Raw genomic sequence first — 23,374 nt, 5'->3', positions numbered from 1 at the left:
TACACATCAGTACGGCCTATTTGCACTACTGTTTAGTGGCAATGCAGTGTTATATTCTATGCCTTTTTATTTTCGTATATTATTTCAATTAATACAATTTATTTATTCATGAAATCAAGATCTGGTCTTCAAATCTTTTTTCCAAATATAGGTCGTATTACAATGGGGTTTGTGTTTATATTCGGACCAATACGGTACAGCGGACGCTCACATGACGTTAAGCATTTCCTGGTGCATAATGTGACGCTGCAGAACCTAAAATCCCGTTTCTCCCCGTTGATACGACAACACATAACCGGCGTTTTCAGAAATCTCCACTTTGGCCGGAGTTTTTAGAAATGATCGTTTTCTGTGATAAGACAGGGCCTCGGACAGGGGGTGTTGCAGCACCCCCAAAACCCCTACTTCCCGCGGTACTGGGTGCAATCAATTTACAGCTGAATGTAGTGCCATGTTGTTAAACGAAAACCTACGCTAGCCTGGCTCGCTCTCGCGCATCTCTGTTCGCGCTCGTGCATGATTGCGCGTCCAGGTACTTGGAATGGGTGGAGTCAGAGTCAGCGTTGAAGGAGAGGGGGTAGGACCATTTGAGTTGTGTATTTTCAAAATCTGCTGGCGTTTCGCAAATCGCGTACCCAACCTTGTGATATGCAGTCGTTCTATGGCTAACCACATTTACACCTGGTGGCATAATCACCCTTATCTTTAGTTCAGAACCCGCTAATTGCACAAACTTACCTCAAGGGGGAGTCATTGTCTTGCGTTGACTTCTGAGCCACAGCCACCGTTTCACACGCACTATCAGGAAAAATACCAGTCATTCTAGAAAAAACACTGACATAGGCCTACATATCTTTTCATAAGGTGTCCCAAAAAGAGATCACCCCCCCTCCCCTTTTTTCTATTTTGTTTTGTTTTTCACAAAAACCTGCACTGTTTAATTTGGCTATGTAGAATAAAGAATCCAGCTGCAAAGTGGATCTTTACCCTTAATTATCACGCATATCATTTGACCTACCAGTTTATGAAACAAGGTAATAAAGCCGAATGACACATTCAATTAGGTGTAATGTACCGTGTTATTAGGTAGTTAAATTTTATGCCTATTTAAGTTTACCGCCAAGTTCAGTCAAACGATGCTGACCCATTGAGCTTTACATTCACCTCCAGCTCGTCCGGACCAGAGCGGTTCTGGAGCAGAAAGATCTGATTGTTTTATTGGTCCATTCTTCCAAGGGGAGGAGTTAGAGGAGCCAGAAAGAGTCCTTACAAAATGCGTGTCCCTCAGTCAAAGAAATACAATTTCCGCCCTGCGTCTGATGCCGTCCTGAAAACATCCCAGATGACCCATCGTAACATCTCCAATGGACTGTACAGGATCTCACTATCTGAGTTGTGACTGACGGTCAAACTCTGCGGCGTTTCCGAGTCGCTCCTGTGCCTCCCATCCACATCGCCGGGACAGGTCGCTGTGTCCCAACAGGGCTCCTCCGCCGAGGACCATGGATGTAAACTTCTCATTTGGCCGTGCCTTGTCACTGGCCCTCTTAGCACTTTTATTGACTTCTTCAGCTGCTATTCTAAAGCCTTACGATCTATTATATGAAAATGCCGTCCGGTCATTTACAGAAGGTGATTATACGAACGCGGTGCGGTACATGGAAGGAGCGCTCAGCAGTTACGCAGAAGTTACTAGCGCTCAAGTACGATGTCGGCTAAGGTGCCAGGACCAGCATCCATTCGATGCTCCATTCCGGGAGTTGCAATTCTTTGAAGTCGTCCTTCACAGGTCCGCGTGTATCAACACGTGTATTGAAGAGAAGATTGGAACCCAATCTATGCATAAAGTAAGCGAAGATGTCATTCAGGATTTCAACAGGCGCATCCCTTACAACTATCTTCAACTCGCTTATCAGAAGGTATGTATGTATACATAGGCTACAGTATGCACGTTTAAAAATAAGGAAAGTTTGCATGTCTACCATCGCCATCATTTTTGCGGTGTTTGATATGTGATGCTCTTTTTTGAATAACTTTCCGAGGAGATTGGCTGGTGATGTAATGGTGAACAGCATTCACTGTTAGCCTAATTAAAGCGATTGGCTAATATCCCATTGACACAGATATGCCTAACGGATATTTAATTGTGTTTGATCAAATTAATTGTTAAATAAATTAATGTTTCGCTATAGAAATTCTCCCATTCATCCATGTCTTATTCCACACTTGTAACAACAATACAAGCACACCAGGTAAAGGCAGCCATCTGCTCGAACAAATAAGCCATTCAGGCGATATACGCTTATTTTCCGTTGTTTACAGACTACATTGAACTACAGTACATTGCTCAAAGGTGACACCATTCAATATGGCTTTCATCGTGAACTATGCATCCAGATGGATCCTGTGGGGATCGTCCTTCGATCCTCTCTCTCTGTTAGGATGTAGCTGGAGGCCTGGGTGCGGGAGCAAGGCAGCAGATAATAGGCTTGAGGAGGAGGGAACAAATGGCTCTCCACATACTAAACACTCCCTCAACAAGAACCCCCAGGGGACACTTGTCCCACGCATCCCTCTCGCCATTCTGCCCTATCCAGATTGACAATGTTAGGTTATGTTTCACCACCATTCTGGTATAAACTCTCATCTCAATCTATGTCTTTCGGCTTCTAATCTCCCGCGGCTCTTTAGGTTTGACCTGTGGAACCATGGTGGATACAAAACAAAAAGGGCCAACAACTACTGGTAAATCTTTCGAAGGGGTTTGAGATTTTAATCTGTTCACAAGTTGTTCACCCGCTGTAGTGTTGTTGAGTCATTTCCCTTTTCGTCACACTCTCTGTTACTATTATAGATTATTACATTATTATAGAAAGATCTATATTTTCACTACTTGCAGTGAAATTATTTTGAAGAAGTATGGGGTTAGGCATTTTACTCAAGCAAGGTTACACGTCGACTGCAGACATTAAGGATTCAACCCACACAACGTTTCGGGCTGGGAGTCAGACCACCGGACGGTCCTGCCTAGCTGGGGGCATCTGTGTTTCCGGTTTCCTCATACATCTGTAAGGCACGCCACTTCCAGGCCCTCCTAATATGGACTGACTGCAAATGCTGGGGCGCTGACACATGGCTTCCACTGCTCAGATGTAGGGGTTCCTTCTTGCAGTTAGTGGGCCGTGTCGTTCTCCTTTTGTCAGTCGGCAAGAAGCGGCTGATTCAGTTTCATGAGTCAGCAGGAATAATCAAAGGTTTGCGGATTGATGCCGTCACCAAGAGACGGCGCTGTCTAGACTTGAGTGGATACGTTGCCATGGCGATTAAAAAAATGCCCTGATTTAAAGACCATGTGCTTGGAGGTAGACTAGCACGTGCTGTTTTTACACTCGTACGAGAAGGCAAGCGGCTCCGCTTGTCTCGTGCCAGATGTTTCCTTGGCAAGCTGCCATCATCGTGACTGACGTACACGTTGAGAGGTTAAAAAAGGTAAAGAAATATGTGTATTGTTTTTTTAAACGTATTATATTTTAGTTTGTGTGTTTTGTATTCAGGCACATACACGTGTGTTTTGGTGATGTGGGGTTTTGATTTGGTTCGTACATAAATATGATTCCTCCCAAAACTTAACATTCCACCCTCACACACCCTCTTCTTGAAAGCCCCTGGCATAATGCTCCTGTTGGTTCTGGCAGCGCACGCATGCACGCACGCACGCACGCACGCACGCACGCACGCACGCACGCACGCACGCACGCACGCACGCACGCACGCACGCACGCACGCACACAGACCCACCCCTCACTCAAGCTGCAGTGCGTATGTCCTCTTGATTTCCCAAAACATTTAGCCTTTCTCAATATTTAGCTTTCCTGTTGTGGCCTGTTTGCTTTACTAAAAAAAGAGAGACACGCCACCTTGTGCAGCTATTAAAGGGAGGGTCTTGTAGACGTTGGGCCTGGCTAGCCCCCTAGTGCTGGGGCCTGGCCCGACCGCTAGCCCCCTAGTGCTGGGGCCTGGCCCGACCGCTAGCCCCCTAGTGCTGGGGCCTGGCCCGACAGCTAGCCCTCTAGTGCTGGGGCCTGGCCCGACCGCTAGCCCTCTAGTGCTGGGGCCTGGCCCGACAGCTAGCCCCCTAGTGCTGGGGCCTGGCCCAGCAGCTAGCCCTCTAGTGCTGGGGCCTGGCCCGACAGCTAGCCCCCTAGTGCTCGGGCCTGGCCCGACAGCTAGCCCTCTAGTGCTGGGGCCTGGCCCGACCGCTAGCCCCCTAGTGCTCGGGCCTGGCCCGACAGCTAGCCCTCTAGTGCTGGGGCCTGGCCCGGCCGCTAGCCCTCTAGTGCTGGGGCCTGGCCCGACAGCTAGCCCTCTAGTGCTGGGGCCAGGCCCGACCGCTAGCCCTCTAGGGCTGGGGCCTGGCCCGACCGATAGCCCTCTAGTGCTGGCCCCACCACTAGCCCTTAACTACTTGTCCCCACCGCTAGCCTTCTAGTGCTCACTGTCTATTAGCCCAGCCCTCTAGTGCTCTCTGTCCATTTGCCCAGTGTTAGCCTTCTAGAGCTATCTGCCCATTGGTCCAGCCCTCTAGTGCGCTCATTAGCCTATCACCACGTCCTTTAGGGCTCTCTTTCCATAAGCCCAGCACTAGCCTCCCCCTGTGCACTCTGTCCATTGGCTCAGAGTTCTGGCTCCGCTGGCCTTGACCACAGAGGCATCAAAGACCCCTGGCCGGGACATGCCCCAAGGCCCACAGAGCTCCCTCATGTCCTTCCATCGCCATCTCCCCTGGCTACATCCCTACCTGGCCTGGCAGGCCTCACCCCTCTTGCGCTCTGAGGGGGGATTGTACAGGCATGAGTGAAGCAGACCCACGCCATGTGGACACCGGTTGGACCTCATCACAAACGTCTGACATTTGCCCAGGAGCAAGCTTTGGAACTGTGATACAGGGGTTTTGGTTTAAAGGCCCTATCCAATTATAAGTTTGTTTTTTCGAACGTCTTCGTGATGCGTTGAGTGCAGGGCATAGTTGTTCAAAAAGGGGGAGGGTTTGTTGAGTTGGCTGGGGTAGAGCTAAGTTACGACAGTGCTAAGCAATCGATGTAAACAAGCGTGGAGGACGGCAGTATAGTAGACATTAGAGCAATGTTATAAGACAAAATACTTGGCACTTTAACGACAGTTCAGGCATGGGTGATAACTAGGTATTATAGCCTTATACCAGAAGTTAGCACAAGCAAAGGTTTGTGAAAAACCTTTTGTTTGTGCAACAAACAATATATCTGAAAAATACCTACAATAAGAAAATGGGGTCTTTATCGTGGTATTGAAGTTATTCAACCACAAGTAGCCCAATTTTGCCCTTTAGTTAGCGAAAACTTAAAAAAATATGGACTAATGTGGAAGTTGTTTATTGGAGCTTTCAATGACACTCATACCGGCTAGGTTCTCTGGGTAAATCTCATCCTCCTGATCACTAACAGATGGCGCTTGTTTGGTTGAAGAGCTGTGTAAAACTCCCGCTCATCAATAAAGATAAACTGGTACAAATTCTTCTTTCTTAAATCAAATAGCTCAAGCGTTTTCATCACACGACAAATCGTTTGGAGTGGATGGGTAAGTGTGCATGTGTGTGCATGTGTGTGCGTGTTTGTGTGTGCCGTAATTGCATAGCTTTCTAGTATACCCGGTCTGCTGCTGTGACTCAATGTGTCCCTCCTCAGCCCGCCCTGCAGTCACGCTGATTCAATCTGATTCCATCACATCATCGTGCAGACAGAGGAGAGGAGAGACAATCTCTGTTTCTGCTTTAAGGGATCCTCTCTAACTTTGACTGAACTAGGAATGTTGGACGGAAGAAACTTTTAGTATAATAGTAAAAATTTCAATCAAATTTTTTATGAGGATTGTTCTTTTTTGCTGCAACTGCTGTAGCATAGGCTTGTGTTTTTATTGTGTGTCTGTGTATGTCCTTTTGTGACTGGGTATGTGTGTGAGATCGATGGGACCAACAGATGCTGGTGATGTCATCTCCACATTTTATGAAGGATGAGTTCAGACAGGGGCCGACTGATTTCTGTCATTGCGTTATTTAAACAAAAGGGAGATGCTCTCATTGCTTATGCACTGGAAAAAAATGTTGGCTCTCGTCTTTGTTTAACAAGGAAGACATTTCAGGAGGTTTTTGACCTCATCGAGGGGCCTTATTACAATGGCTAAATAACCGCAGCCAGAGACAAACAAATAAAAGACAAACTGTTGATTGATTGATTTCCCAGTGCACCTGCAGTACAGTACAGCCACCTGCCGGCCCGGCAGCTTGGCAGGGCACGGTGTGTGGCGGGTGGACATCTGGACATTGTTGCACTTCTCTTCTCCCTACTTCCTCCCCTGTGACTGCATTCGAGCCAATAACTGCATCCTAGGAATGTAGCTCATCCCACCCGTAGGCCCAATCCCATTTCTACCCCTTACCCCTCCCCCTTGTTTTGAGGGGTAAGGGTAAGGGGTAAGGGGTAGAAATGGGATTGGGCCTAAATGTTCTTTCCTTAATCAACCCGAAGGGGGAGTTGTTTTTGTGTGCTGAGCTATGACCGAGCTCGTTGTGCATGAGGGATCCGCTTGGCCCTTGTCAGGCTTTTTAAAATGAGCTGGCCGTCTCCGACACATTGGCTAACTTCAGAACAGGACAGCTGGTAAGAATGTGGTCCCATATCTTCTGATTACAACCTCGCACTGATTAAGTGTGACAGATTAGTTGAGTACAGGCTTTCGTATTTCTTTATACAATGATGACTGCAATATTCCTGCTCACAAGAAGGACGATATTGGAGTGGCTTTCTGGTTCCTCCAAGCCCGCGAGGTGGGAGGGAGGGAGAATGAGAGAGGGGAAGAAGGGGGAGATGTTTTGTCATATGAGTGGGAAGCTGTTATTGCTGCTTCAGATTCAGTGCGTATGCATGTGCTTTTTTTTTTGTCAGTGTACGGGGCCAATGTTCTGGCCAAAAATATGGCATTCTCCCGGGTGTCTGAGTGAGGAACCAACTGTTGCCAAAATTGCAAGATGGCCAGGCATCTGTTCAACGTCATTAATGACTCAAACTATGTGTTTACTCAGTCTGTCTGCCATTCCTTGTGCGCAGCTGATGTAGGTGAACGGCAGTACTACATTCTATATGTGTACCTTTTTTAAGATTTTCCTTTATCCGTAATTCAGAATTTAAAAAGTGTGTTTGAGATTATTTTAACATGAGAATTTTGTCGACTTTAGGGATCAAGTTTCTTGAGAGTGGTGCTTAGATGATGTGCTGTTTAAGTCAGCACCTGTAGAGATCAAAAGAAAAGTTTGAGGTAACCATTATTTTATACGGAATGTTCAATAAAATACCGCATCCCATGCTACGTTTCTAATAATGAGGTTTTATTATGACAAATAAAATAAATGTGTAGTTCTGCACATAGTTGTTCCTCAGATCTCTTTGAATAATTTCAGGAAATGGAGAGTTTTTTTGGAGAATAAACTATAGAGAAACAATGGTTTGTTTCACAGGAAGCCAGCCATCCCACTTTATATCTCCTTGTTACTTTTAGATGAGGACCCCTGGCCAGCCTTTCAGACTGGGTGTCAGGCTAGGGAATTTAAAAACAGGCATCCTTGGTTAGAGTGGAGGGAAAAAAAGTTATAGGTAAATGTCAGCCAACATACAGTTGGTATACACAATTTAAATTCATAATATTACATTGTAGCATATTACAATAAACATCAGCAAAGCATTTTTGTATTCCCAGCCCTGTTATACCTATAAAAAATAACCACATCCACAGATCAAAATCAACCAAACAGGACCCCCAAACACATCACAGTACCCAGTGTAAAATGTACCAAAAGTATTTTTGGCAATAGGGTAACGCTTCCTGTTGGATGGATGGAGGGTCATGGTAATAGCGTTGTGGATGCAGTCCAACAGGAGAAGAGTAGTTGTAGCAGAGGTCAGGCAGCGTGGTCCACATGTCTCCCATTACCACTTAGATCCAATCAACAACACAGATCTGGGTCCCTGCCCAGAGCCTAATCTCAGCTCAGGTTAGATGGTGCAGTGATGAAAGAGAGCAGTGTTATGTAAAGACTCTGTGAGTAGACCCAATGTGAACCCGTACGGATCTTGTTTACAGTATGGAGGTGGGAACGCCCTTAGCTTGATTGCTCAGTTTTGTTTTTACGATTCGATTTATGTTATTTGAAATGCAGTTTATAAATGAAGGTCTTAAGGTGGAGCTGAGTCAGTGGTTCTTGCATGTTCAATGAGACTTCAGGTTTGCTGAAAAACCAACCTGGTTTACAATGTGTAGGCCTAGGTGTGAGTGCTCTGAACCTGATTCATACATTTTGTTCCAAAATGTGTTGTTTTGTTTATTGACATAGATGAATGCTGAGGGGAAGTTGAGGGGGAATGGATCTCATTGTTCGTCTAAGTCCAATGAGAATATATTCAATGTGACCCCCATTGATCCTGTTTACAGCTTGAAGCTGTACACAATCCTAGCTCCCTCCATTTGGTTAAACAAAGATTCAATACAAGATTTAAATCTGTTAATTTAAGTGGATTGAAGTGTTGTGGTGGTCCTGAGTTACTGGCTCTTTGATGTTCGATGTGAGAAGAGTCATTCAGGGCCATACACAGATCCAAGGCACTTAATGCTGGAAGTGGCCTATCAAGTAAGTGTGTCCATATGTTCAACGTGCACAATGTAATGTATTCACTGAAGCCATCTCTTTGTGTTCACTGCATAGCTATGGTTTTTGTTCAACAATAGTTAATAATAATTTCAGGGCGTGTGTCTATATAATATAAACCCAGGCATCCGCCCTATAAATCATTATGGTCTGTGGAACTTTGAACAAATGATTGGACTTCCATGAAAAGCTGCATAGCTAGTGTGGCATGAGCGTCAAATTGTTAAAGAAAAGTATAAATCATTGTAGAGATCAATCTTTGCCCTTAATGAATATTCAAGTATATAACCTAGAAACTTTGTTTCTATGTAACGGGAGATCTCCTTGCTGCTTGACACCCTGTTATTTTCTGTGAAATTAAATCAGAAGTGTCAATTTTTGTTTGCATCGATCTTTATGGGCGTATGTTTTAAATGTTCACATTGCCTTGAGAGACGTATGGAATTCCAAATATATAAATAAATAAATAAAAAACCTATCAAAGGTCAAGCACATAAACCGAAAAACCTCTTAATTGCCTGTCTAATGCTGATAGCACTCTGATATGATTCTTCTCTACATGTTTATATCCTGTGGAAAGACGACATTAAGGTTCAGTGAACCCAGCCTGATCTCCGCCCAAGATGGCCTCATTAGGTTGGACGCCTGGCACTGTAGAGAGGGAACCCTTCCAACACAGTGTCTCTCTCTCGCTCTCTCCCCACTGGTGTGTTTGTCGTATCATTGCCAAAGAGCTGTGTTCATCTCAGGAATGTGTTTTGTCCGGGTTTCCAAGTCCCTCCCCCCCTCTCCCCCTCCCAAAACCCAGTGCTTTTTGATTTATGTATCAGTGACGTCAGCTCGGGGGGGTCTGCAACCCTGTGAAGTACCTGGGAAGAGGCAGTGATTCACCCATGCTGTGATCCTGGTGCCGTAATATCCGGAGTCACGAGGAGAACGCGGTCCTCCTCGCGACCGTGACCTGACCTTCAGGCAACTATGACCTCACCACTTCAACATCTGGTTCAGATTGGGAGCCCAACCCCTGCCAGTCGTAGCTAATTACTGTGTTAACCAGCGGTTTTTGTTTTCTGCTGAAAGTGAAAGTCAGGCGTGTCTGTGCACTTTGTTTTGACTATGGGGTTGAAATGGTCCTGCAACAGATGGAAAAGCGATGCTCCCATTTGACACATTTTTGGATACCTGTGATCTTGCCACACTTTTCTCACATGTTATTTACTGCCTCATCAAATCTAAGCAGGGGAGCTAAACTTTCCAACATTATAGCACATTGATGACCCAGATGCATCATTTTATTATGAATTACTAGCTAAAATCCTAAAGGACCCTATAACATCCCTTTGCAATTTTATTTGGAAATGCAATTATATAACGGAAGCAAAGCAAAAAACCCTTTTTTTAAGTTACAATGTTTTCCTTCTCTTTTGGCTTTTTCAGTAAGTTTCTTTTGCTTATGATAATGAATGAATGTGGCCCGTTCTGGGAGTAAGTGACAGCTGTTTGGCTCTAGTGGGGCGATGATGGACAAGGGACTTCAAGCATTCTGGCTCCACTTAATAAATAATCAGACTGTTAAACTCAGCCAACAACAGCAGGATAATCTGAGGACCTGTGCTTGAAAAAGTTATTCTCCCTTCAGCAGTTCTCCGCCTGAAAGTACCTTAGGTGCACCTGTTTTCAATCGTAGTTGAAAATATCTGTTTGACGTTTTTCTACTTTTATATCTTAACAGTTGTATTATAAGTTTGTTTTTATAATGGTAGTGCCGGTGGTGGTGATGATGAGAATCCACTTCCAGCTTATCTCATAGCCTGGAATGCTTGAAGTTATATAAAACAATAAGGTTGATTTAAGGTGCACGTTTTGGGCTGGCTTGCTTACTGAATAGTGAAAAGGTGCACCTGGCTTGTTAAATGTCCGTTTATCAGTAAGCTTTGACTGGTTAAAAATAACATAAAATAGAACATCCTTTTAACTCTACTATTCCTGAAGTGCCTCATAAGCGACTAACGGTTTAGGCATGAGTGCTTTCTCAATTCTCTAACATAACACATTTTAGGGCTGTGTTGAGAGGATAAATCATGTTGTTTTTTGCTGTTCATGAAACACTTTGTGTTTTTTACCCCTTGTCGAACCATTGGAGTTTCTCAAATCCTGTTGTTCTGGGATGGATTATATGATGAGAAAATCTGGGAGCATTCCCAAAGGCAATAATGGTCGATATTTCAAAGCATTGTTGATGTTAATTTGGGGCACATTTACCAAATCATAGATAGTATGCATATAAAACCATTTTAGACATAAATCAAGGCCATATTTCCTATAATGTCTTGCAGATTTTGTTATCAACTCTACAACTATTTATTCGTACAGACAATGGCCTCTTCCCACTTGGCCCAGTGGGAGGAGGTGCCAGTGTTTGCCATCATAGTATTGCTTTGGAATAAAAAGTATGGCATATATTTAGTTATTTTTAGAATGTATTTAAACAGGAAGAAAATACAACAAGCCATACCAAAGCAAAGTTTTTATTTTATTTTATTCTGCTTCATGCAAACATTCAAGACCATTCAGTTTTCAAACAAAGCGTGCCTAACAACACTTTAACATTCAACATTATGTTTTTGAATGGAGAACAAAAAAATTATAATTTTTCAAATTCCCACAGAAAACACATGGGTGGCAATTCAAACAAAAGGGAAATCTGGTGAAAAATGTCTGAGCAACTCTGCTGACAGTTTTTGAAACCAACTACGTTAGATGGATGGGTGGCTGGCTGAATGGGAGGCTGGATGGTTGGTTCTGGTCATCTTCACTTGACATCCTGATCCTGTTTCAAGATAAGAGTTTACGATCGGGTTCGGTTTCCATTCAACACTGGGATGACCGTGCTATGTTTTCAGTCGGAGGAGACCCCCCCAGCCCCCCACCCCCCCACCCTATGGTCCATCCTAAGGAATGTAGACTTGCTGGCTCCAGTTGTGTTCGGGAATACGAGACTCTGACGGAGCCCATGGCTACGATTGCTCAATGAATGGGAAATGCCCACAGTATTGTGATGGCTCCTGTCGAGTTTTATCTCCTTAATGTCTTGTTGTATATAGAGAGAACCTGGGTATGAACTACCAAAGCTTTTATAACCGATTCCTCAATTATTTGCACCTAATGCCTGGGCTTTGGGTTGTTGATTTCTCTGGAGAGCTTCTGCTGACCTTTTAAATGGGATGTCTTCAACGTTGATCTGACTTATACTGCAAACCCTGGTATTGCTTAACATGGCACTTGACTGGCCAGGCAGTTTCACAATGAAGAAATTCAGGTGGAGAGAATGTCTTCGAGCGCAGTTTAAACATTGTTGAGCTTCCGATGGCTCCGTTGATTGGTGTATACACTTTCATTGGTGTAAGTTTTACAAAGGGGGGCTACTGTCCTTTACAGTTATGACATCTTAGATATCCGCTGGGGTTCAATGTTTTCTTTGATGCAGGTTTACTGGCAAACCCCCACAACTCTAGTGAAGTCTAGTTAAACTCGGTGGGTTTTACGGCTCTAAGTAAACCAATGCATGGTAGTTAAAGTGGTTTAAGTTAATTATAGGCTCTGGAGTTATTTCATATGTGCAAGGCATGTGCTCTGGGAGGCGAGATGTTTGCCATTTGGCAGGAAATGAAATAAATAGGGAGAGATCCGTCTAGTTAATTAGGTTCATGGCTCATTTTAACAATGCACTGGGTTGGCCTCTGCATTGCAACACATCGCCTCAAGATGGTTTTTAATGACATCAGCGCAACTGTGGGGAACACGAGGTGTGTGATTATGACCTGTTCCTTGCCAAGAGACTACTTCACAACATCAACATGGTATGATTTACTGGGGTTGGTTCGGTTTATGAGGCCGGTGTCCTCTGTAGTTTGGACGTTTTTTTTCTCATGCTATATCGGACATATTTCCCCACTGAACTTTATCATTCTGATACCCTATGTCTTTCCATGATTCCTCAAATAATATATATTATTAGAGGAATATGTTGCAAAGGATATGTTCCAAATACGCCAACGTAAGCAGTTTTCAATAGGAACGTACAAATGTGGTCCACCTTGAACCCTCTGTGTTCCACGCTGGTCGCTCCGCAGCCCGTGCGTGGTGTGTGTGGTCCGCTACCCAACAGCAGCAGCAGCAGCAACGGCAGCAGCACCGCCTCATCCCAGCCAACAATAACCACCACTTTCTTCTTGTTTTTCCCGCACAGGGGTGATATGTGGTCTCCGGCGAAGTGTGTTCTCATGTCTCCGCACATACAATCGCTCTCCTTGTTCCGTGTTTTCCATGAGCTCTGTCATGGCTTGGACAGCATAGCCTGGATGTGGTTTTTATTTCACCCGTGCGGTGAAGGTTTACAGCGCAGAGCTTACGTCAGGCTGAATGTGGTGCGGCATGCATACCTGAGGCCCTTCCTAATGGAGAGGGCCGGCGCGGACGGCTTCAGGTCCAGGATCAGCGGCAGCAGGCCCTGGCCGACTTCAGGAGGCCTCAGGGGATTCTGTGGATGGATGCAGGGTCTGAAATCAGAGGATTTAGGTTAAATGATAACATTTGAAGACACGGATCAACATGGCATGAAATAACGATAACATGTATACACTTTTTAGACAGTGTTTCGTCGGCCAAAAGAAAATAAATGTCAAAGACTTCTATTACCTTCATGACTTAGATTCGACCAGGCTTTGACACTCTACATGTTTTTAAAATGCACTTGTTTGTTATCTTGAACTTGTATGTTGTCTGTTGACATATTTTTTATGCACCGTACCCTTTCAGGTGCACTAAATACCCCAAAAAATGAATTTCAATCTAACCCTCCGATTTGAAGTCATATCTTTCCCTCTCGATCTGTTCAGTACTGTTCACAGTTCTCCTAAGACAGTTCTTACTGCAATAGCTGTTTTGCTGTAGGCTGGGTAAATGAGCACCGACCCCTCACACCGCCCAATGTCCACAACCTTCCTGTGATATTGACTAAGGTGTGGGGAGAAAGCCCTCTGGCCTATGTGTTTTCAATCATGCCCCCTCCCCCAGCCCCCTCTCCGGGAATGTCCTCCCGTACCCTAATGGCCCTTACCTTTGGTTCACCCGCTCCGCTGGGCCCCAAGGTATACCAGCACTCGGTGGAAGCTAGGTGGATTTTCTTCTGGAAAAACAACACTGCTTTCCGTGAGAGGGGAAGGAGGGGGGTGGCTTATAGAGGGACGCTGGGAGCCGGGGGGGGGTAGTTATGAAGGTCCGAAAACACTGCTATAACCTGAGAAGTTGCGCTTCAATTGAGTCGATGGCGGCACAATTACCGCTGCGTAATCTGCTTAGGGCGGCGAATTCGCTCGTTCTGTCAACTGTTTCAGATTTGGGTTAGGATTAGGGGAGGTTTGAAGGAATGTTGAGGATATCCTAGGACCCCCCCCCCCCCCCCGCCCACAGTGAGCTCAACTCTGTGCTCATCAACTCTCATTTGGAAACCCCAAATTCAACAAACATTTGTTCTTGACTGCCCCTGTGGCCTTCCAGGGAGGCTTGGTAGAAATGGCGTAACAGGCCACGTGGATTAGCTTGTGAAAGCTGAAGACCTGACTGTCACTCCACAGACCTGTTATTAAAGAGGCTGGTTGGGAATTACCCCTCCTTCCCAAGGAAGTATGTTCCCTGGTTGCGTGTAACTTATTTTCATCTACAAACAAACACAATGTCTAGCACCGAGACTTTAATGCTTCAAGCTTATGTCCCCCCTCAGTGGGTCACACTAACCCCCAAATCCCTAAAACAGTTTTCCAACAAACTTTCCAGGGAATGTGAAACACGTTTTGTTGCTGTAATTATTCAATCTTCTGGCAACAATGGCAGCGACCGACTAGACCGTGGAACAAAAACAAAACAAAGGTCTGTCATCCAAAATGTGTTGAGCGTGGCTTCACCAACGCTATAACCAAGGGAATGGAAGCGGTATTCGGTGGTCTGATGCTGCGTGGTCGTACCGTGTCACATGACTGTCTCTGGTGAGCAGATGCAGGAAGACGGATGACTCAGGCTTCGGCAGAAACATGGATACCTTCCTCCGCAGGGGGTCCCTATGATCCGGCCGGATGTGAGCTCCATTTTGGGGAGTCACAAGCGGCATTTCTTTTTTTTTCTTTTCATTCTTCCCTTCTTGACATCATATGCTGGTTACCGCCCTTCCTCTACCAGGGAGAACGCTCTCGTTTGACACAGCGAGCTGATCGCGATCGCACTGCAGGGAACCCTCCAGAGATCTGGAGACAGCTGGTCTAAACGGTGATGCTTGACATAGAAAAGATTTCCACAAAACTGGAAATTGGAAGCATGATGGCTTGTTGCTCACCCTTGAGAGATCGCCAGCTAGGTGTTTTCTCCCTTATTGGGAGGTGGGTGTACATTTAGCTTTTTGAACTGTGTTTTAAAGGCACAGTATAGCTCTTCTGTCTGGACCATTTCTCTTTGATTCTGTTTTACTTATGTCTGATTAATGAGGCCACTTTTATCGCCGCAATAAAAAGTTCCTTGCACAACAGCATCTCAATCACATTGTATACATTTTTTTCTTTTTTTGATGTGGTGTAATACCCAAATCTGGCAGTTACAGCTTGTTTAAGTCTAGCATTGAGCATCTGTTTTTAAGTGTAGCAGTTCATGGCGGACAGATGCCTGAACATACTTTACATTATTTCCCATTGTTGTCCCAAAGCAACATGCAAAACCACAGAGCCATCCTGTTGCTTGAGACCTCTCGACTCCTTGTAACTCATGTAATGACATAATTACCCGCGGGGATGGATGAGTGCTGTGGACCGGAGCAAAAGCCTCCCTCTGTGACCCATAATGAGAAAGAATAAGAAAGACACATAACACTATGCCAACCTTATACTTTTAACATCCTTCACAGACGCTAGGCGTGTAGGAAAGGGGAAACGTAACTGCCAGGCGGGCCAAACACTATTTAGTCATTCCACCCAACTGTAGCAGCTGGCTGTCCTATGACTCAGGTCTAGGAAAAGCAGACAGGGGGGGGAAGCCTTTTTAGGGGATTGAATGAATTAAGCATTTCCTGCTGGGAGTTTTCAACTGTCCAACGACTACGTTTTTAAATACTTATTGGTCAAAAGGGATTGGAGGGGGGGGGGGGGGGGAAACACCATCACTAGCCAGTGACTTCGCTACTCTTACGTAGCTTCGTTTTAGTGAGCATGAATTCATGGAGCACTTGGAAGGGACAAGCCCATGGGGCATAGGAGTTTAATTAAATTGGCAGTGGACAATCCCGAAAGTATCCCAACGTATAATTCAAAAAGAAAAAGAAAAAGACAATTACTTTGTAGTTAAGGAAGTATATTTTTTCATTGGGAGTGACTGTTTATTTAAGTGATAGCTAACAAATCATGTGGTGTAATTCTCTTGGAGTATGAGAGCCGACCAAATCTAACACCAAGGCCCAGGGAAGAAATACAGTTTTTCACTCAACACTCTATAGCGTTTTTTAGTTCTACTGTATCCAAAGACAGTGAGAGATGGCAGAGAATTCCTCCACGCACGAGTGTTGTTGTTTAGCCGGATGATTTATGGATTTGATGAAATCTCATGATGTAATTTGCCCCCAGCCTCTGCAGCGGAGTGAAAAGAAAAATCATGGAAACAATGCCACCCACTTTTTACCAGTTCAAAATAAATAAATAATCCCTAATAAATAAACACATGTCCAACAATCATGTCACTTCTTAGAGTATCTTGGCATTTTCCTAAGCTTCCCATTTGAATATGTCTAAATAGTTTTTGCACTACTTCATTGTTAACATCTTGGTCTCCTCTGTGGTCTGCAGAAGAAGTGGTTTCCAGGGATTAGTTTAGACTCAAACGCTTGCCGAGTGACCTCATGGTCATTTATCAGCATACACACACACACACACACACACACACACACACACACACACACACACACACACACACACACACACACACACACACACACACACACACACACACACACACACACACACGCAGAAGAGAGTTACTGAAATGCAGTGTAAATCCCAGTTCACACCTCACTGCCACCTTCGGGCCTAGTTAATTAAATCTGCTGATGACAGTTAGCCACACTCTGCGAGGACTGCCTCATGTCACGGAATGCATAAAAGCGTAATTTACGTGTGTGTGAACTTTTGAGTAGAAGGTAATAAAAATAAATGGAAAGTGAAGTCACCAGCGCCTCAGGGGCCCTTTTATCAAGCTGCTGGGTTGGATGAACTCTGACCTGCCTGTAGTTTAGGTTTTATTCTGCCTTCTAATTTAGTTGTCTCTGTCAGAACTGATTGGTTCTGTAAGAACCTTATTATCTTATTATCCCTATAGTTGCCTCAAGGCATACCCTTTGAAAAGTGCGCTACAGTCCCCTGTTACATATATGTTGACATAAACACATAAAATAAGGTAACATTTTCATAGTTTATTTCGAATTGACCAAATGTAAATATTTCAGGACTAATATATGTATTTTAAAGATATAATTGAATCATAGCAGATCGGTAAACGAATGACACACACACACACACACACACACACACACACACACACACACACACACACACACACACACACACACACACACACACACACACACACACACACACAAGGCTGCTATGTCTATTTATAGCGACAGAGCGAGACTTGACTAACTTTTTACTGTGGGTCGAGTGTTTCCACAGGAGATGAAGTTGTTTCCCCCGCCAGTCTCCAGAGTGTCTTTATTGACCCAGACGCAGGTGTGTCTGAAACTGCAGACTCATGACTAAGATGTTCGTGTTGTTCGTGGTCGTCGCGAAGTCTCTCTCTTTCTCTCTCGCGCTCCTTCCCACTCTCTGTCTCTCACAATGAACGGCCTCTCTTAGGTTGCATTCTCACACCGCCAAATAGGAAGTAGCACCGAGTCGAAAGGGTTTTACCCCAGGGGTCTGGACGGCCAGGTGAGGCAGGACACTGACACCTAGGTGTCTCCTGCTGTCTGGTGTGGTCAACATGTTCCAGACAGTTTTGGTTAGAATGCATGGCCAGAACCCAAACAACTATGGCATGGGTCTCAACGTTAGATGATGACATGCATTGTATAAGAATTTGTTGGAGAAACTTAACATCAGAATTTTATGGTAGAATTTAAAAAAGCCAAGCCAATTTAAAAAAAAAATGCATATGCCTGAGGCACATGAAAAATCGAAATCAAGGCGGTTACTTGGAAAGGGGGGTTAAGATCACTGTAGCAGATTCATTACTGCTTCAATGTAAGCTGCAAATGCTGGAAGCAGATCCCGTCCTGATTTATTAGCACAAAGCTACTCCCAGGAGGGCTCTTTTTAAAGTCCTGGTCAGGAGAAAAAGACAATGTTTGCATAGTGCTTTAAATGGGGCTTGCAAGTCCTGCGCAAAGCAGGACTTGACTTTGACTATTTAGCTGTTCTGTACTATGTTGAAAAAATTGGAGACCTACACATCTTCTTTAAGGGAACTGTTTACATATTTAGTTCTCAATGATGAATGGTCAATGTTGTGTATTGAATCTATCTTTAGAGGACATGATCATAGCAATTTCTGGTGAATTATGAAGTTCTAACAGATTTGTCTGTATTCTTTCGATATCAATTATGTTTTAGGATATATTTTCAAGTAGAGGTCTGTTTCGGGAATAAACTAAACAAATGCCTAAATAGAGCTTTGACTTTCACTTGAGTTTTTTTTTCTTAAATAAACCAAAAGCTGTAATTTTATATTAAACAGATGTGTCAATCCAGGCCTTCCGTTTTCCCTGGAATGCCAAGCCACTTCCTGGTAGAAACCTGCTTCTGATAGGCCAGCGTCTAGACGCTCTCACATCCATCTAAGCTTGTTTCTGTTAAGACATACAAGGAAACCTTCTGATAAGGTTTAACAGTCCGGTGAAATCCAAAACTGGCTGTTTTTGAACTGACACTGGCAGGGGATGAAACTGCATCTCAGTCAGTCAGAGTGGAGACTTCTACACCAACTGTTGAGCTGTAACTGACTCTGTGACGATCCTTCTGGATCTGTACTTTATGCTTTCTTTAGGGAGGCTCTCACCTCTGAAACTCAAGATTTTTGAAACACAAATAGGAACTTTGAATGGACATAATATGGACACACCCTTAGCCAGAAGCTACCTGACCGAGGCCTAAACATGTGAGCACTTGCAGGTAATACAGATACAGAGAGGGTACAGTAAGATAGATTACCTGTCGCTTGCAACGTCGTCCTCCCTTGGTGTCCATTCAATACAAACGCACACCTTTTTTCTGACCTTTTTAAATCTCCTTTATTAAGTTTACACTGAACTTCCATTGGCTTGTAAATTAAGTTGGAAAGGTACTTCAAATTAATTTTAATAAAATTAAACAGGAGTTTCCATTACGATTTGTCAGACCTGTCTAAGGCCTTCCAGAGCCGAGTTGGTTCCAGGTGGGATTTTCTATCGCCTAAACATGTGTGCAGTCGGCTTTTATGGAGGCATTTGTCCCAGAAAGTCATTCATTGTCAAGGCCAGCGTTGACCTCAGGTGTCAACCAGAGGCTACTCAAGTCCAGATGGAGCCAAGTCAGCAAGCCATCAAGCCCCTCAGTCAGGCAGCAAGTCAGTCAGGCAGCAAAACAGGCACTCCACTCATTAGTTTTTGGATGAAATGTCTTCATTACCGACCTGCTGTTTCTATATTACCTGGAACTTTTAGTGCCCGAACTACATTTCAAGAGAGAACAAGGTTTCTTCAACCCCTTGTTGACAGAGTTCCATAGCGGTGTAAAATAAGGTCCTCTTAAATCAGCCACATAACGTATAAAGGACATAAAAAAGCAATATTGCCACAAATCATTTGAAACAATCTGTTTATTTTGCCTCCAATCTTGGTTGGAACCAATTATCACTCTAACCACTGAAGACCTGGGTCACCCCACCCTTTGTACACATTATTCAACTCTTTTCAAGGCCATGTTCAGTGTTGCACTCCTTTTTCAGACTTCAAGTGCAATTGAGCCTTGTCTCACTCCCCAGCTTATATTTACAGCACACCATCGTGAGCAGGCCTCGGTGTGTGGCCACCAAGGATTTGCTACAACAGGAAATGGAAAATGTAAACAGATCACCAACATCTGGCTCGCGCTTTCACCCCCTTTAGCCTTGTTCTCACAAGTCTTTCTGAAATACCTTCGAAACTTCAGATTGAAACACGCTGGCTACTTTGGTCCTTATAGTGGCTTGCACGAGCTAAGCTCCTCTGAGGTTGTGGTACCAGCCCTGGGGAACAGGAAGCCTGTGCTCTCCTTTACCCACATGCGATGGAGGTCTACCCGTTAATGCTGGCCCTATGCTGGGGTTTGCATAGCTACATAAGAGCTTGATTGATCCACACTTCCCTTGACCCCTATACCGCCCCACAGAGGATGGGTGGTTGGCTCTCTGAAGGAACTATGTATGTACAACAATGAACAGAGAGCGAAAATGTACGTTTGTATTTATGCCATTTGGTTGTGGTTATCCAAAGTGCTTCATAACCATTCATATCATGGGAGGTCCCAATGGGTATCAAACCCCTTATACTGCCGATGTTAATGGCGTCCCCTTAGTTGAGCCACATGGTATTTCTAAGAATGGAAATCCTTATCCATAGCATATTCATTTATTTCCAGGTTTATACATGGAAACCTTCTGAGACACAGTCTGGTCACCTCCAAAATTGGCTGTTTTTAGGATGAAACTGCATAGCATATCCATTTATTTTTCTGTCTTGAGTATAGAAATCAACATGGATTTATTTTAACAGTTATTATTCACATAATGAGTCTGCATTTTATCATGGTTTGCATTGGAAACCTTCAAAACTCTCACCCACAAAATGCGTTTTTTCGTCTCTCCGCATTTGGGCGACAAGCCTACAAAGCTGTAGCAACAAAAGACGCACGAGCCAGGGTACTTAAATGATACGGTGCAGCCCTCTCTTGGTTGTTCCACCCGTGTCCGACATAACCACAGGCCGAGGTTGATTACAGAGCGCTGCCATCCAGGCCCTTTCTCCCTCTTACCACCTACCCCTCACACAAATGATGTTTCTTCTGCACTTAACCACCGCCCTAGCTACGCCACGGGTCTCTACGCTGGCACTTGCATTTATTCAACAAAACAAGCTGCCGGACGTATCGCTTTGCTGACCGCTAACCTGGCCCTGAGGAAGCCCGTTATAGCATCTGTCGCTACATTACTAGCGCCTCAGCTGGATTGTAAAAACCTAGCGTTGTTTAAAGTAAACCACCCGGAAGAGCAAAGGTAGACCTGTTGGTAGAAGACAAAACGGATTGAAGACCACAGCTGAGCAGTGTCCAACAGCTGATCTATTCAGTTGAGGTAAAAAAAAAACGAAACTGTTGTTCAGAATCTACTTTCTGATTTCGGTCATCTTGTTCCAGTTAAGGTTCTCGTATTGATTGGTGTTGTTGATGGTGTTGTTGCTGAAATTAAGAAGCAATTTCTCATTTGTTACTGCAGTGACCTTGAAGGACATGAATCCTAACCTCTTTGGAGTTCCTGGAATAGAAAAAAGTGTGTGTCTCTACCTGTGCTCTCGCTCCCTCTCTCCCTCCTAACCCTTTCTGGCCCTTCTGTCACTGCTGAGGAATGTCAGGAATGCTGGTCTCCACTGAGCCAGTCAAGGGTCGGCTCACCCCCATAGGCACCAGGAAGATACAACAGGACCCCTGTGACCCTTGACCCTTAGCTCTCTCTCCAACCAGCCAATGGCATCGAAAGAACGGATCATTAAGAAGTGCCTGACCTTAGCAAGTGTTAACTGGTTGAATAGAAAGGAAAGCTTGACAGCCGAAAGTAGGCATGGGATTAAGGGAAAATTAGTTTGTTCCTTAGAAAGTACCCCAGGCCAAACCCCTTCAGACGTGATCCTTTCTACTGCTACTTTGAACCTAGTACATAGAATGTACTTGGAACCCTCTCCTTGGAAGCTAATAATTTGAAACTACTTCTCCCAGCGTATCACTTGAAACTTTTCTCTTCAAAACTACTTCTTAGAACTAGCCCCATAGTGCACGGTCCTAGAAACACCCTCCTTAGAAGGTTTCCATTGATTCTACTCTTTTTGGATTCCCCTTAGAAGCGCCTCGTGGAGCTCCTTCGCTCCCCCAGAACTCACACAACAATGCCTATGTTTTGGCTTCTCCTTCTGGCAGGGAACATCTGCTGACCCTGCTGGGGAATATCTAAACAGGGGTTGACATCAGAACAAAACAAGCCAGAGCAACCGGACAACACCCAAATGAATACAAATGCATAAAGTTCCTTTGAGAAAAATTACTAAGCGATACCAAGTGCACGTATGCGGATATACACGCACACACACGCAAAAACCAAAGCGTAACGTTAGATCGATTATGGTCTCAGGCGTCTGTCTGGTAGTTCGCTCTCATTTTTCCTACTCGGGGGGGGGGGGGGGGAGGGCTTTGGAAGGTGTGTGTTTGTCCATTTCCATGTGTGTGTCTTTATCCTTCTGGGAGTGTGTGTGGTTGTGTGCCAGTGTGTGTGTGTGTGTGTGTCCGAGTTTGTGTCAGTGTGTGTGTGTCTTCATCCTTCTGGGAGTGTGTGTGGGTGTGTGTCAGTGCGTGTGTCAGAGTTTGTGTCAGTGTGTGTCCCGTCTGTCCCGCGTCCTGTGTGTGTGTGATTTGGCCTAAATTCCATTTAGCACGCTGTGTGTCAGGTATGCTAGTTCTGTGCTATGTGACAGCAACCCTGCGGGGGGCAGGGCTTCAGGGAGGGGGTTAAATCACCTCTAGAGGCCCATGTGAAGGAAAGATCCCTTACGCTTTCTTCCCTCCATTTGCAATGTGCTTTAGTTGGTGATCGATATTAGTAATTTAGCACGCACGATAAGTCTGTACACGCACACATACAATTCCATCCACACACACACACACGTACACATCTACACACACACACACACACACACACACACAAACACACACACACACACACACACACACACACACACACACACACACACACACACACACACACACACACACACACACACACACAAACTTGTGGTCTCTTACGTTTTACGACAAATGCACGAGCCAGCCCCAGTCACTGCAGAATGTGGGAGAGCAAGACAGCTCTCTGAGTCTTCTCCCAGTTGTGTCCACACACCCGCTCGCATGACGCGTGTGTGTGAGCAGCCAGAGGAAATGTAGCCGAGTGACAGCCCCTCACTGGATGGTGGGCCATGGGGCTGCAGGAATGGTACCCTTGGCGGGGGGGCTCACGAGTCTGTTTATAACCAGCTGCTTGAACATTGACCCCTGACCTTTACCTTGAAGCAGTACACTTCTATTCTTTGATTTGCCTAATATGTGTATGAAAAAGGTATGAAAAACTATTAGTGGTGAGTGATACAACTTGATCTGTGTGTGTGTGTGTGTGTGTGTGTGTGTGTGTGTGTGTGTGTGTGTGTGTGTGTGTGTGTGTGTGTGTGTGTGTGTGTGTGTGTGTGTGTGTGTGTGTGTGTGTGTGCGCAGGCGTGTGCTT

At 44.8% G+C, this 23,374-nt stretch overlaps 1 protein-coding gene across 1 annotated transcript in view; it reads left to right on the top strand.

Annotated features, from left to right (window-relative positions):
- Window positions 1-1,111: 1,111 nt before the first annotated feature.
- p3h2 (prolyl 3-hydroxylase 2) overlaps window positions 1,112-23,374 on the top strand; it is a 50,036-nt gene continuing 27,773 nt past the window's right edge. Inside the window, exon 1 of the mRNA XM_056604644.1 lies at window positions 1,112-1,919. Within this exon, the coding sequence (XP_056460619.1) occupies window positions 1,503-1,919 (417 nt within the window). The 5' untranslated portion in view covers window positions 1,112-1,502. The remainder of the gene's footprint in view (window positions 1,920-23,374) is intronic.

The sequence above is a fragment of the Gadus chalcogrammus genome, chromosome 12 (assembly GCF_026213295.1).
Source record: "Gadus chalcogrammus isolate NIFS_2021 chromosome 12, NIFS_Gcha_1.0, whole genome shotgun sequence".
Classification (NCBI taxonomy): domain Eukaryota; kingdom Metazoa; phylum Chordata; class Actinopteri; order Gadiformes; family Gadidae; genus Gadus; species Gadus chalcogrammus.
Note: the sequence above shows the minus strand (reverse complement) of the source record. Positions and strands in the feature narration are given on the sequence as shown.